A 16620-nucleotide genomic window follows, 5' to 3' on the forward strand; every position below is an offset into this window, starting at 1 on the left:
GCAAAAATGCTTTTGGTGATCAGTTGTTACATATGTGGTTGGAGTTGTGCGCATTTTCAAATTCTCCTTTTTTAAAAAAAAAAGATTTAAAATTTGCTGCTTACTTCAGTTTCTAAATATATCCAGTAACAAAAGATAGAAATGTCAAAGTCTATGCTGGGGGTGGGAGTGGAGGACCAAAATCAGATGCAGGTTGCCTGAGACCAGAGATGGAGTGTGAGATTGGTTACAATAACAACACACAGATATCAACCACTCTTCCCACTGAGCAATCACCTGCTCTCAGTCCACTGGGATGTTCAGGCAGGTAAAAGTGAATGAGGTTTGAATCTTGGGACTGCTATAGGAACGTCTTGATGCTCATAGTTGGCAGTTACAGCTGTTCTGCTTTATTACAGCTTTCCTAGTATTTGAAATAAAAGCTAGTTGATCAAAGAGCTGCTTTTTGAACTGCTGCCTGCTAGCCTCCAAGTTCCAAGTGAAGCCTATTCGAAGCCTTAATATCTGAAAGTTGAAGAGGGAGATTGAGTCATTTGATATCTCCTGTGTGAATAACCTTTTGTTGTTAGTTTGGCAATGGATGATGATCTGAGAATATTAAGGCTAGAATAATCAATTATACAGAAAAAGATGGCGACTTCTAGACATTAGACTGTAACTTTGGTCTTCTCAAATTATTCAGGGAGAGTCCCATTCTGTGAATGCCTCTTTGTGCTACATATGCACAGTTTGATTAACAACACTGAGTAGCCAGTGGGAAAGGGAGAATTGAAACCACACAATGAAGACAAAATGCAGCACATACTACAGTACAAGAGGCACAAGAAGGGAAAATACAGCTTTTGAAGACACCTAGGTGACACTGCTTCCATAAAGGTCAGAAGACAACTGAATAGGAAGGCACTTGTTGCATCCTCAAAACACACACTCCCAGCTTCTGACTATCCAAAGAGAGAGCCTTAGATGAGAGCATCTGCTAGAAAGTTTTGAAAATGCAGGAACAAATTGTCATCTTACAGAGAGAACAAAGCACTTTTCCATGTCACATTCTTACAAATTCTCCAGCTGTTGGCTACTTAACTGCAGAATCAGAACCTGGCCTTATGAACTTGATCAAAATTCAGAGAGAAGATTTCCTCCCCATTTTCCAATATCCTGCTAATTGGGAAAGCAATCATGTCATTCTGGCTCTTGTTGAAGCAAGACACCGAGCAGTGCAGCATCAGCCCAACTAGACGCAGTTGGGTGCCATCTCCAATTGGTCAGAACATTGAAAGCTCAACTCCTCATATAAATCAGGCTGCACTAAAATCCCTGGCTAAGTGAATAAACAATATTGGCAGGGGGTAGTCTTTCATACTAGTATTTCTAATGCATTTGAATTCTCTCAATTCTGAGACCTCCTCGGAATGCAGCATGGCATGGCATGGCATTTATTTAATTTATTTATTTATTAACGTTTGCTGGGTTCTGACTTGTGATCCAGTGCCATTTTATTCCAAACATTTTATTCAGGAATTTACATATAATTACCTTCCTAATAAAAAGAGCTATTAGGATATAAAGATCCCCTCTCCTTTCCATGCTCTTTTAAATTATGACCTACTCAGGCATGAAATCAAAAGCAGTGCGGAGAACGGTAACTCAGTCGAAACTTTCTCATTGGGCTTTTGCAACCTCATCACTGATAAATATGCAGATTTGGCTCCCTTTTGGTGATGTGCCTGTGAAAACAAGAATTAACTCTGAATGAATGCAGAAAGTTCAGCAATTGGAAGTGTGCGTACCATTTTGTTCATGTCACCAGTTATAGATGTCAACGAATAAACACTGAAAAAGGAAATAAACGCTGAAAAAGGAAAAAAAATAAAAAAAAGAATGCTGAAATGGGAGTGGGAGGTAACACTTTAGAAGTCATTAGTTGTGTTCATAACCAGTATGCTGATGTAAAGGGTGCAGACCACCTTTATTTTTATCCACTGGCTGCTGCCAATATGACAACTGTTACAGAAGGACTTTCTGTAGCTTGCTTGTAAATATTTGCGCTGGGTGTTACACCCCAACAGTGCTGGGAAAATGTCATACCTTGCAACATAATACTAGCAGTATCACTCCATTCCAGGAATACAGTTGTTGGCTGAACAAGCTGTACAACCCAGGCATTGATTTCTTCTCAGCCCATTGCCTGCACCTAAGACTTGAGTGTCAATAGCAACACTCAGTGTTTACTGTAAGTTGTCCTCCTTGATGGTTGAAAGTGGATTTATGGAACTGAGTAGTCCTGGGAGCATCGAGATGATACACAGAAAGAGCAAGAAGGGATCTTTCCCCCTGCTATTTCTGTTGAAGGCGGTTTAGTATGGCAGAGACTCCAACAGATCTTTAATATATGCCTCTGTTTTTTGCTTATATGCAAAACTACTGCAGATTAGTTTCAGGATGTATGCTTGCCACATTACTTTATTCTGCACTTACCCTCTGAATAGCTATGGGGAGATTTGCAAATGCTTGCTAAGTGGATGATTTCTTCCCATCTTCCATTTCTGCAAAGTGAGTGGTTGAAACAATATAATGATTTCCTTGTTTTGTTTTTGTTTTTAAAAAGCATTAGAAGGTTTTTTGTCTTCATGTTTTGTGCTGTTCAGAATATTATTTCCAACCCTTTGATGCTATGTGATGATCCTGTTGCTCTGATGTATGGAGACAAAACTAAAACCCAAACAAGAGGAGGTATATATTACAGATGAATCCACAGTGGCTTTCGACACATGTCACAATGCACTTGTACAAGCACCCACATCCCTATCAACCTTTGTAGCAGGACAACAAGGTCTTCTTAGGCCTGTTTCACATATTATCCTGGCTGCATAGCTGTGGCTGGGAAATTGAATGACTTGGGAGCTTCTTCACACAGATTCCTAATTTGTGAAGAGGAGCATCCGTATGGCTTTGACATAGAATAATCAACCTAGAAACTGAACTGGTGGGAGCAAAATTAGTATAAGCTGTGAAGCCATTTCTTCTCCAAGAGAAGTCATTATTTCAGTTAGTTATATTTAAAAGATGGAGCAATTTTTCAAGTTATTTTCTAGTTCAGCCTTCTTCCCCAACCTGGTGTCCTCTAAATATGCTGAAACTGCACCTCCAGATTTGCTTTTGATTTGTCGTCATCATCATCACAATCAATAAATGATGGTATGCAAAATGTTTTGAATTCAAAATGCTTGAAGCTTCAAGCACTGTTTTGAGTTTGAAACTGTAGTATAGATTTTGAACCAGATGCCTCAGCCATTCCCAAAATGCTTCAAGCTCAAAACATCTGTTTTGAGTTCTAAACAAATGTTTTGAATGTGAAATGGGGACACTTTTACATTGAAACATTCCCAGAACGGGCAGAACATCCCCTTTTGAATCCATAACAGCACACTTAGAGCTTTAAATATTTCAAATCCAAAATGTTTTGCACAACTCTAGGAGCATCTAGGGATGGTTGAGCTCCACTACAGTTCAGCTGATAATCCACTTTCCTCTCCCCCATGTCTTCTAAATGCTTTTCCTCTATAATTTTGCAGTCTTAGTCCTTCTGATGCACCTATCTGTTCTTTCCATGGTTGTTTCTTTTCTTATAGTTCCTTTTCTTATAGTTTTAACTTTATGAAGGGGAGCAGTAGTGACCAGGGCTTATGGGACAGTTAGCTACATTTCTAAAACCATGATACTCCAGCCTGGGTGCTTCTGCAGCCTATTATTAGTGCTGGGAATTGACATGGAAAATCATTTGCCCAACTCAACCAATTAATTGGTGTCCTGAACAAGTATTCAGACTTTAACTTTACAAGTTCTTTTGATTGCTACAAGTTCTTTTGACTCTTTAGAAAGCTAAGTTTGGGAAAAGGGAGGAACTGGTAAGAGGGAATAGCTAGTAAGTCACAGAGATGGACAGGCACAAAATTATAACATGTCCGGTAGAGTTGCAGCTTAGCTTGTAATGAGATTCACTGTTAGGACAGGATAACCTCCATGTACAAATTCCCAAATTTTGCTTCCTTAAAATTTCTCAGGGATTTCACTTGAGGAAGAAGACTGAAATTCAGTTTAAATTTTATTTAAGATGAAGGTGGTGGCATCTCCCACATGGAGGGAGACCAGCATTGGTAATTAACAGCCACCAGAAGAGGGTAATGTGTGGAGCAGGCCATAAGTATGACCCCTTCCCTGCATACTACAAAGGCCAGTGGGGCAGAACTGGCCATTCGGAGGCACTCAGATTTTGTGCAGTGTACTTGTTTCTGAGGATTGCTTTTCCATCTCTATTCCTGACTTCTGCTTGACCAATAAGCACACACAATGTTGTCTGGGGACTGTGAGATCCTCCTTAGAATGGGATTCAGTGATGTATTGGTGGCCTTCATGGAGATTTGACTTTGGGTTGTGGTCTTTGTGAAAGGCTGGTATGCTCCAATGTTCCCGGGCAACTCCTTTCAGAAAGCTGAGCCTGTGATGGCATTAAGTTGCTTCATTAGCCCTTCCAAACTTGCCATTTGTTCACTAAGGTCATCCTGTTCATATACCTGTGGAGAAAGCAAGCAGCTAGTTTATTTTACTAATTTAAGCTGGTGTGGCCCATTCTACCCAGCAAAATTAGGGTGAGCAACAAATGCAACTCAATTACTTTTGTCTGGGATGTTTGCTTATATTGGGGATTAGGGAAGAAATTTCTGCAAGAAGGGAGGAAATGAGATAGTTGAGATTTACAAATCTGGCAGTATGCCTGGAGGGGCTTCTTTGAAACATTTTAAAAGCCAATGGTGTGACAGGATAGCAGAGGTCCAATCACTCCATATTTCTTGGGGAAGGATGCTATCATGAGCAGATTTATTATTCAAGGGCTAAACTCCAGAGAGTATTGGGTGGGTCCAGAAAAAAAGAAAAGAAAACTCATCTGATTTAATTTCATTTATAATAAAGGGTATTTTAAAAATCATACACTAATCTTCTTCCTTTCTATCACATTAACATTACGACCTTGAAGAAAGTTTTGGATGTCTCTGAGAGCCACACTCAAGGTTTTGGGAAGTGACATCTGTTGTCCTGGAATGCAAGTTGTAGTCCTCTGAAATTAACACAAGAAGGCTGCATTCTTGAATGAAATCAGAGGAGTTAGTTCACTGACTCAGTCTGCATAGCACTGGGCTGTACGATAACTGTTCTGCCTACTGAAACCAATTATCAAAATGGTGTCCTCCTTCCAGCCATCAGGTGATGCTCTGTGTGCTGGGCTATAGGGGATGCATGATGAGCTGCAATTTGATTTATACATCGATCTGGGTGGACAAAATTATCTCAGTCTAAGCAGGCTCCATCTTATGCTTCTAACTGATATGTTGATGTGGTCCATTTCCATTCAACTAGCCATTTTGCTACGGAGCAAAGGAGATTTTTGCTCATGGATGTTCATGCTTAAAGGCTCGCTTTCTTATCTGGATCAGAGCAGCACAGCCACTCCACTCCAATGCTTTGATCTGGGGTGTCACTTTAACAGTTTGCTTCCCAGGGGTTCTTGGGTCAAAGCTTTGTTGAATCAAAAGCACCCCTTTGGAGTTTTGTGCTTCTACTGTACCTTGACATGGTCAATGTAACAGGCAAACTTCCATTAGCTCAACTCAAAAAATAACTCACGAATGGTGAGCATCTTTTGGAAGAAATGGACTCCTCCCAACCCTGCCTCTAAAAGAGAGGGAGAGAGGGAGGGAGGGAGGACAACAAAATTCCTTTTTAACATTCTCCTGGTTATCACTTCTAGCTTCCATAATGCTTTCTACTATCCATACTTTGTCAGTTTTCCTCAGCAGCCCATCATACTTCCAGTTAAAATGTTGAGCTGCAGACATGTTCTACAAATGGTTATCAAGACTGCAAGGAACTCCTAGATGATAGTGATATTATTATTACTATTATTATTATTATTATTATTATTATTATTATTATTATTATTATTATTATTAAAAAAGAGCAAGGAACCTGGCAGGAGTCAAGGAAAATGTGGAATGGCTTGGGGTCTAACAGAGATCATTTTTCTGACTTGTGCTTCCTACCTGTGCATTAGAGAATCTTAGTTGTATATTTTCCTCAGTGCTGATTACAGCCTTTAACTTAGAAAAAGCAGAAACAGATTATTTTTTATGCTGCTCGAGTGCACCTTCATCAGGTTAGGGGTCTTAGCAAATGCTAGAACTCATCATCTTGGAATCTGGACAAACTTCTCCCTTCTCCAATTTTAAAAACAGCCTTTTTATTGGAAGTTTAGGTGTGATTATAGGCAGCTTCTACATACAGCATGCCAATTAGGAGAGGCTGGGAGCTGTAAATAAAAACAGACCTTTCTTTACGTGACTTTGAACAGGAAAATGTATACCTTTTATATAACAATAATTTTATTAAACATTACAATTAAAAACATAAAAAATAACACAAACTAAAAAATAAAGGAAAAATAAAAAATAGAAAGAAAAATATAAAAGAAGGAAAAAATATAATAAAGAAAAAGAAAAGAAATATATAAAGAAATGACTTCCCCCTTCATCACAACAAGTATAAACAATTTTGGTAACTTATCGCCTTCTCTTAAAATACAACCAACAATCTGTTCTTCCGCTATCCCATCTCTTACCTATAAACAAATCCTTAAAGCCTTGTTGTTCGGTTCTGGTCAGCAAAAGTCCATTAAGTGTTACCAGAAACAACAACAAATCTGTTTTAACCTTTATCAAGTAAACCAACTTTATATTCCTTCCTTTTACTTTTAACAGTCTTGATCTTTAGTCCCTTCAAATACTGTCCTAGAACTTGATTCCTTTTCATTTTTTTCTTTGTCCCTTCTCATAGAATCCTTCAAAACTTTAACAAGTTTCTTTTGTAAATCCAATATAGGAAAGTTATCCAGGTCACTCTTTTGGTCTGTTATTTCTAAATCCCTTTAAATTATTTAGACATCAGCCAGTTTCATTTGTATATCCAGTGCAGCTTCTTTTTCCATATCATAATTGTAACCTGTCAGTTTTAAATCCACTTTCAAATCAGTCTGTCTTGTCCAGTAAAACTTGTTCCTCTTCCATAGCATCTTTGAACACAGTCTATCTATAATGTCAGACACTCTTAAAGTTAACTTCTGAGTCAGTTATTCACAAATATCTTTCAGCATGTCCAATGTTAAAGTATTTTGCTCCATTCTGTATTAGTTAGTCAAATTTAAGTGTTCTTCTCCTTTAATTGTAATCTTTAGTTCCTTCTGGTTCCCTTTAGTGTCCAGCCTTCAAAGTCCCATCCTTCCATGTTTTTTTTTTTTAAGAATTCAAAACAAGAGTATTTTCCCACAGGAAGGATTTTTATAATTAATTTCAAAATCTTATTTCAAATCCATCTGGACCCTTAGTCCACTTGTAACTTTCCAAAATCAACATTCTAACCACCCTTTTGCTGTTTACTCTAAAAAAAAGAATTTTTAACCCTTAAACTTGTATTTAAAACTTGGTTCACTAAAGATTGAAGGAAACTCGCCCAGTGCTATAAAACTTGTCAACCCAAATATTCCTAATAACTGAAAAGCAGTTAAGAAATAATTTCCGAAAGTGATTAAGAAATGAGGCTCAGTGAACCTTATGTCCATATAGGCTGCATTACAGCTGTAAGCTTGATTGAAATCCCTTGATTCCCAGCTGCTTGACTCACAAGCTGACCACAAAACCCTGAGTTCCTGCAGTCTACTCATGAGGAGCAGCTGTCTGGAGCACAAGTGGGCGATCTCACAATCTCTCCTTTTTCTGAAGAGACTTGGCAGCCAGAATTTGCTGTCTGGCTGCTGATCTCCACTGCAGTGCTGTCCCCACGCTTTCAAGGACTTCTAGTTCATCATGAATCCTCACCGGAAATCAGAAATGTATTCTTTTTAAGGAGCGGGCATCAATTTCAAGTGTTGAAGATTCAATGCTTAGAGGTTGAGTGGTCCCAATTCCTATCCCCTAAGGAGTGCCACTGGATCCTCTTCAAGGGTCTCTGCTAAATACTCCTACTCCTGGCCCTAACAGAAGCCAACCTGAGAAATAATTTCTCCAGCTGTTTGCAAAATAAGTTATTTGGAGCTAAAATGATTTGCATTCAACAGCTCCTCAAACTCAGCCATTCCAGCCAAAACTATTATTGTCATTTCTCCTCTCTGTTCCCAATTGCATGGTGCTGGACCACCTTACCTTTCTCAATCAGCATGTCTGCCAAGACTTGGAAATGGTTTAGAAACCTACAAACATCCAAAGGCTGCCTTGGGACAACAGTACTTGGATTGTTCCCACCAGTGAGTTGGCTTTTGTGCTTCCCCATCATTTTGATCACCATAACCACTTGGAGGAGGTGGCCTCTAAATCAGGCCACCACCATGATGCCTGCAGAATAAACATTCTAAAGGGAACCATGAAGGAAAACTACATAGGAAGCAAAAAGAAAACTCTCTTCAAAAGTTTTAACAGGGATGAGTCCTTTCTTCATTGAGTGATAAGAAAGAATAATGGATTGGAAGCCATCCTTATGGAGGCAGCCAAGCAGGTATTTGCTGGGCCAGGAATTGTATGTGTCTGCCACAGCCTACTGTTCTCTAAATGAATTCCAATCATTTCAAAATTCCCACTAGTATGGTAACACTAGCTAGAAATTCTGGGAATAATTCTAATGCTTGCAGTGAAGCAGAATGAAACAGCGACCTGATGTCATCATACACGGAGCATCCTCATGCCTGTGTCACTTCATGAGTTTTGCTTGAAGGAGGTGGGAAATCAAAAGACATATCACACATTTGCTAAATGTGAAACCTCAGGGATTAACTCTCCTGAGCTTAGTGCAGAGTGGATTCAGTAATTACTAATATTATCAGATTTATTTAAAAAAAAGAGATAATCTGGGACCTTATTATTTTTAAATTCTTACATACTATTTTTTAAATTTTACTTTAGCTTAATTTCTGGATATGAATTACAGCCCAGACTAAAATGCTTCTCCAACCTGAGCATCATTCAGATGTGCAAACCAACAACTGAAGTTCCCAGCCAACATGGCCATTGCTGAAAGTTGGAGTTTGATGTCCAGCTCCTCTGAATGTTACCCCTATTGGACATACTATGCTAATAACACTAAAAGAGACCAGGGAGATTCAGAAAGCTTTGGAGGCCTTAGGGCAAAACTGGTGAAGTTCTTCCAAGAGCCAGTGTGGTGTAGTGATTCAGGCGTTGGACTAGGAGTGAGGAGAACACAGGTTTAAGTGCCCCCTCAGTTCTGAAATCTCGTTGGGGTGACCTTGGGTCAGTCACTCTCTCTCAGCCCAACCTATCTCACAGATTTGTTGCTGTAAGGAAAAACAGGAGAAGGGAATGCTGTGAACACCGCCTTGAGATCTTGAATGAAAGGTGAGATATAAAGCATCCTTCAGCTTGTCTGATCAGTTCATATTTTAAACCAGGTCAGAGCCCCACTTGAGAAGGAGGAATGTCAGAAGCAGGAGAAGAAAGCAGCAGCAAAATGGGTGAGTGGGGTGGTGGGAGTTTCTGTTTGCAATAATATCTGGCTTTGGACATTTTATTCTTTCACAAGAATGCAGCTGGAATAGACCACAGGGAGATGCAATGAAATAAAATGGCTCAAGCCATTTTATTGAGACTACATGCCTAGTTTTATTCTTACATTAGCAGGATCTTCTGTTTGTTTGTGACCCTCTTCTGTGGCTTCTGGGGCTGTTGGTACCGAGACAGGAAGCAGAGGAGATCTTGCTTTTCCAGCTAGTCCAAGGGATGCTGTCTTAACCTGAGCCTTGGGAAGATTGGGTGCTGAAATAGGAATGGGCAAACCGTTTCAATATTACTCATGAGAAGCAGACACAAAAACAGGCAGAAGCAATGTGAGCAAATTTACTGATGAGTGTTCTTCCTGAACATTTATCTTGCTTTTCAGACAGATATTTTTTCTCCAAGAGGCTTATGGAAATACAACGAAAGCTTGAGTCATGCATGAGCCTTAATGAGCTATGTCTTCTCATTGCTGGACTGACTCACCGTGTATCTGAATGGAGGGTGACCATCACTTTAAGGTGATCTTGCTCCCTCTCCCCCAGCAAGGGAGATGAAAAACAAAACAAAGCTGACCCATGCAGGCACAAAATCTGTGCAATGCCCTACATGGCATGGGACCAGGTTACCTGAGGGACTGTCTCACTCCCATAACATCGACCTGCCCCACCCAGTCAGACAGGGAGGGCATGCTACGGACCCCATCAGCAAAGGAATTTCATCTAATGGGGTCCAGGAGGCGGGCCTTCTCTGCAGTGGTGCCCGCCCTTTGGAACATTCTGCTCCCAGAGTTGAGATGGGTCTTTTCGCTCCCGGCCTTCCAGAAGAAATTGAAGACCTGGTTCTACCACCTTCCTTGGGATGGGGAGGGTAACAGCTCCACCTGGGGGTGGCTGGCACCATAGCACCCCTTATTGATTGTGGTTCCACCTCTGCTTGGATTTTATATTTATTATTTTATTTATATTTTTAGACTGTAACTCAGGTTGACATGTTTTTATCATTATTTTATTGTAAACTGCCCAGAGTCCCCTGTTGGGGGAGATGGGCAATGTTATAAATTTAAATAATAAATAAATAAATAAAATGTGAATTTTCCCCAACTTGTCTGACGACTGAAACAAACCATAGACGTTTCCTCCACTCCAATAAATATGTACATGTGTTATATGTGCATGCATATATGCATATACCGTAGACTTGCCAGAAGCCACACTGCAAAAAAGGTCAGGATTGGAATAACAACAACAACAACAAAATCTAATGAAGGTGCATTGCCTGTAAAATAAGATACAGCATTTTAAAATCAATTGAAACTGCCCCCATTCCCACGTATCTACCATTTTCTCCAGCACAGAAATGTCTATGCATGTGTGTATATGCACAAAAACACACAAAATGTGCGTATGTATGTATATATGTGTTGGGGTGTTTATGCTGCTCCAATTCAGGAGAAGTCTCAGTGACTCACATTCCCTTTCTTCAGTAAGCAGATTAAAACAATAAAAAAGCATAACAAAAGAATGACCTTCAATAACCAGTGCTGTTATCAAGAAAACCTGAAATAAACATCCAAATGGAACTCAGGGTAGCAGTTCCAGCCCATCCCAGCATATCTCAGCTGCTTTCTCAGGGCTTTTCTCAACACTTAACAGGTTTTATGGCTTTCCTCAGACTTAAGATGCTTGGGGCTAGTCTGATCTCAAGTGGTAAACTATTCCATGGGCTGAAACTGAGAAGGCTCAACTCCTTGGGCCCTGGCAATCCCGGGAAGGGAAGGGAAGGGAAGGAAGAAAGCATCCCTAGCAGCCTGCCCTAGCTGATCTTCTTGGGTGGTCAGAAGCCACCAGGAACAGGTGGTCCCAGTGAAAACCAGGCCCTTTAAAACTCATGAAGGGCTTTAAAGATGACAACTAGCATCTTGAATTATACCCTGAAGCCAGGTGGCAACCAGGTCAGCTCTCAGAATAAGGGTCTTACATGGGGGAACTTCAGGATTCCCATCACTTCTTGAGCAGCTGTATTCTATAGAGCTGAAGTTTCTGGGTGGTCTTCAAGAACAGCCCCATGTTAAGTGAATTGCATTAGTCCCAATGGGAGGTGACCACTGGCAGAGCCTCCTGATCTAGGCATTGACATAGCACAATCAGACTTGTAAGATTCTGTTATTATAGCCAGTCTCAGCAAAAATAGTTCTAGCTTCTTGTGGAGTTGATTTCCTGGTCTGGTCCATCTAGTGGGGCTGACACTAATAGTCTCTAGGCATCAGGAAAGGACTTCTGCCACATTTGTTTGTCCCAGGAACAAACTATGCAGCTGGGGAACATCCACATATTGATGATATCTGACCATTCCAGCAGATGACCTCTTCCATAGCTTCATATAGGTTAGGGTTACATAGAAGGTCAAACCCTGTGATGCCCCAAGACATGATTGCTCCCTCCATTCCTTTGACTAGAACCTCCCCATCAGGAAGGAGAAGCATTGTAAAACAATGCCTCCCACTGTCAATCCTTGGAGCCTGTCCAGTGGACTACCATGATTGTTCGTATAAAAAAACTACTTGGAGAACTAGCAGCACCAGGAGAAGCAAAATATAGTACCCCTTTCCCAATAGCACCACAGGGCATCCATAAGGGCAATCAATGTGGTTTTGGTACTATACCAAGGTCTGAAACTGGATTGAAAAGGGTGCAGATAATCTGTTTCCTCTAAGACTCTCTGTCCAAAAGCTCCATGCATGCAAGGAGTTCCCTCTTGATGTCTTCTCTTGGGATTTAACTGAAGCACAGAAAGCCAGGGAGTTGCTCTAGTTAGCCACCTCATAATTAACTAAGTTCAGTATGCCTCACTCCACCCATGAAAAGTTCACTGAAGTTTCAAAAGTAAATTCTTTTCCCTCAAAGGAAATATGAACTGGTAGAAAAAATGCCGGAGATGTTCTCTGTGAAGAATTATCAACTGAAGGAGAGAAAGAAAGAGCTGAACACAAAATAGCAAAAGGCAGCACTGCCTGCCAATGACTGGGAGAATTAGTTACTTCTTTCACTTTTAGAAAGTTAGCAAAACAGGATTCTAGCTCAGCTGAAATTTCTAATGGAGAGATGACTCCACATCTCTATTGGCTTCACTCCTCAAACCAACAGAAACAGGCTGAAGCTGACTCACCTTTGTTTTCACTGCAGCAAACCTGGAACTACTGAGGACCCCACAGTGCTCCTTCCAGTTAACCAATTACATGATTGTGATCCAACTGGTAATTGAATTGCTGTTGTCCAACTGGTAAACACTGCAGTCCCTATGAGGGTGGGGTGGCATCTGACAAGCTGACAAGCTGCCCTGGCTCCATCCCCTTGCCAAATACAAAACACCAGTGGTTGAAAGAGAACAAATAGTGCTTAATGTTGGCAGAAGTGAGGAAAACAGAAGAGTCAGACATTCCACCTTTGGGAAAAGCTCAGCAGAATGCCAGCATCTAAATCTGGAATTTTTGTGAAAGTTTGTACTGTGCTGTAGCCAATCCCAAAGTATATACATCGGCTCAGCAAGGTATCACAGGATCATGGGGCTGATCCTGAAGTTGTTCCAAGTCCCTTCTGGAAACACCCTAAAGGTCTATATTCCTGCCAGGTTTTAACAGACTGAGCAATTCTATGGAAAACCCAAGAAAAAGGAAGGCTGAAAATTTATTCTGATTTCCTATTGCCAAAAATGAGGTTTCTACTTTGCATGATTTTTAATTCAGTGTTAAAACCCAGAGGGTTGCTTTAAAAAAAGCTCAAAGGTATTCAAAGCAAAGAAGGGAAGACTCCCAAATTAGAAGGCCACACTGCATTTCATCAGCTTTAAGTAGCTTGCCAAAAACAAGACATTTTCTGCAGGCCTGGATCCCTTTGATAATCCAGATTTAAGAAATAGAAAACAAAAAGCTTGGGGAACCAGGGAAAGAAAGAGACTCAAAGAATTCTTCAGAAGATACTATCACTTTGCACTCTTTGTAGGAAAAAAAATATGACTTCTGTAGTAACCGCTTTTGCTCAACTCCATGCAACCTCACAGAAAGAACTGGAGATGTATTGACTCAAGATGATGTTGTACGGAGGTGTGCATACTTGCTTTTTTTAAGTAGTACAATCTAGTAATAAAAAAAAGATCTTTAGGCTGGACATTTTGAAAACCTTTTGATGCTCTTAACTGCTTCTGCCCTCCTAACCTGGCCAGAACTTCAAGGAACTTTGAGGACCGGTCTTAAGTACCACTCATTCAGTGCCATTGTAAGTTCAAATGGTTGCAGAACAAGTGGTCATACGCTACTCAGAATCTTTGGACTGGGCTCTATGCTTCATTTATTTACAATATTTCAAACAAGTAAATAAACTGAAGCACTCTGCCTCTGTTCCTAGTAATACTATATATAGTATATGTATGTGTGTGGGTATGTATGTAGGGAACTGTAGTTCAGCAACACCTGGGATGCCAGAGATTGCCTAAATTTGAATGGAGAGAAAGATTTGGGGTAACAGTGAGAATGAACTGGCAGCATCAGCTGGAACTGAAGTATGATTTAGTAGGGGGGAGCTGTATAAGTAGCTCCCTTGGAATCTGGTACAGGATGCTCTGTGTACTTACCGGAGCCTAGTTGCTTATCTATTCTTTATCTATATTCTTAAATGCAACTAATAGTATAAATACACCATCAGAGTCCAGTGTCATTTAAAGGAAGAGAGCCCAGTATCATAAGCCCTGGAACTTTCTACCTCATGTAAATGGGGAGTATGGAACACTATGACACTGCTGAAGAATGTGAAAATAGGATCAGATTGGCAATTTGCCTCTGTAATGGAGAATTGATAGAAGAATCCAACCTATGGAAAGCCAACCAGGAATTTGAAAGTGGGGGGGGGGGATTTTAATCCAATTCAGTCATTTCTTAAATGCAGGAGTAATATGTATTTGCAAATGGAGGCAAGCATTTAAGAACTTAGATGTGGTGCAGCTCCATACAGACAAGTTATGCTGGACAACATGCTTAAAAGGCTGGTAAAACACCTGGTGAGTACACATCCACAATGTGCTACAGTAAGTAGTAACATCATATCTGGGCTATAGACTTCCAGAGGACCAAGAAAGTGGTCTTTGCTGCTGTCAAGGGGTTGTCTGGATTTTTGCAGCCCAGGTCTAAGTAACCCTACAGTTAGGCTAGTAAGAATTTTAGTGTGCTGATTTAATGTGTTGTATGAACATACTAGATTTTGTTCATGGGGCAGATGCCCAGCTGCTGGTGGACACACAGATGACAGAAATAAATAAGTGATCTGCCATCAACTTTTCCTAGATGGTTTTCCAGCTACCCAATCCAGCTTAGATCCCTGGGATTTTCTGGTGGTCTTCAGATAAAGATCTAACTAGAACCCTGCCTGTTTTTTAAAAAATCAGCCAAGGTCAATTAAGTGCAACTTAAAGAACTATAACACCAATAGTTGCTAAACACCTGCAGCATTAGTTTCAGGATGGACTGAAAAAGCAGCTTTGTCTGGAGTATCCCCAGCTGGTTGGATCAGGGCTAGCAAGCATACAACAATGGCACAAATGGAATAAACTCAATTCCTACCTTTGTGTTACTTTTTCCTTTTGTTTTTGTTTTGTTTGCAGTTAATTAAACTTCTTCAGAGAAAATGACAGGAATCCCCCCTTCTTGCCTGTCCCCAAACCAATTAGTCATGCCAAATCCATTTAGATCTGGCACAGAAAACGGATGATAAAATAAGGTTTGAGCATAACGGTCTGGCATGAAGAATACATGCACCTGTGAATCCCAGAGCTGATAAGGGAAGGGAAGCCATGTCAGTCATATGGAACTCATTAATTAATACAATTGTGCCTTAAAGAGCTAAGAGCTCTACAAAAAGGCAGATGGCTCCGTTTGGGCATTGCTGATGAGAAACCAAAATGCCAGTTAAGGCTTCCTCTCTAGACTGGGATCAGCAGCAGGTAAAACTTAAAGCTTGAAAACTGAAGTGAAGGGAAAGTGCAGAAAGACACAAATCAACTAAAAAATACTGAAGAAATCTCTTCACCCTTGTTGTTTGGGGCAGAGTTGGCAGTGGAAACTGAGACTTCACCTTGAGATGAGTATCCCAAGGTTTTTCAGAAGCATGATTTCTGGGAGAAGGCAGCCAGGGATCTTCGGGGCCAACATGGCAAAGGTGGCAATGAAAATGAAAATAAATGATTATGGGGATTTGGGGCAAGTACAAGATGGTGGTTGGACGTCTGGGGGAAGACAAATCAGTGAAGGGGCAGCCAGCGAGCAGTATAGCCTGCACGTGAGGACAACTTCCTCAGTCTTAGGGGACAGGTTAGCTAGCAACTCAACGCAGCCAGATGGGACCTTACTGCTTTTTTTTTTTTTTAAATTGCCTGATTCTACTCTCTTCTACCTTTCCCATCTTTAGGCAGAATCTCTTTCTGCCCCCCCCCCCTTGATAATATTAGGGCCAGTTGATCAAAATGTGTCTCAACTATTGCAGAGAAGTTACTTAAAAGCATCCCACCCAATTTCCTATTTCCCAGACTTTGGTTAGTTTGAAAAAATAATTTATTTCAGGTTAACTCACTGGATTATAGCATTCCTATCTAATGTGATTGTTTTTTCAAAGAAAATTTTCATGATAACAAACAGAATAGCCTCTTTTTTTTTGGTCTCCAATAATACAGCACACCCTTTTCAAACTGGTGTTCCCTGAAGGAGTTGTACTTCAACCACCATCATTTCCTTTGGTCATGCCACCTAGTAATGATGGCAGTTGTACAAGAGTACAACTGAAGGCTTTCAGCTGGACAAGAGTATTGTGTTTGAAACCATCTTGCATCAAAAACAGGGAAGAGAAAACTTAAATTTAGAGGCACCCTAAAGCCTTACTGGTTCTACCAAATGAGTTGGGGTAGCTCTCTGAATGTTTATACTATGAGACTCAGTTACATCAGTCAAAGCAATGTTTTCCTTTGAAAGCAA

General features: G+C 40.4%; 1 protein-coding gene across 1 annotated transcript in view; it reads right to left on the minus strand.

Annotated features, from left to right (window-relative positions):
• Nucleotides 1-4179: 4179 nt before the first annotated feature.
• Nucleotides 4180-16620, minus strand: part of DCC (DCC netrin 1 receptor) — a 652649-nt gene continuing 640208 nt past the window's right edge. The window contains exons 28-29 of the mRNA XM_063293179.1: nucleotides 9724-9866; nucleotides 4180-4571 (exon numbers count right to left, since the gene is read on the minus strand). Coding sequence (XP_063149249.1) covers nucleotides 4482-4571; nucleotides 9724-9866 — 233 coding nt within the window. The 3' untranslated portion in view covers nucleotides 4180-4481. The remainder of the gene's footprint in view (nucleotides 4572-9723; nucleotides 9867-16620) is intronic.

This window comes from Candoia aspera, chromosome 2, assembly GCF_035149785.1.
Source record: "Candoia aspera isolate rCanAsp1 chromosome 2, rCanAsp1.hap2, whole genome shotgun sequence".
In the NCBI taxonomy this organism is placed as follows: domain Eukaryota; kingdom Metazoa; phylum Chordata; class Lepidosauria; order Squamata; family Boidae; genus Candoia; species Candoia aspera.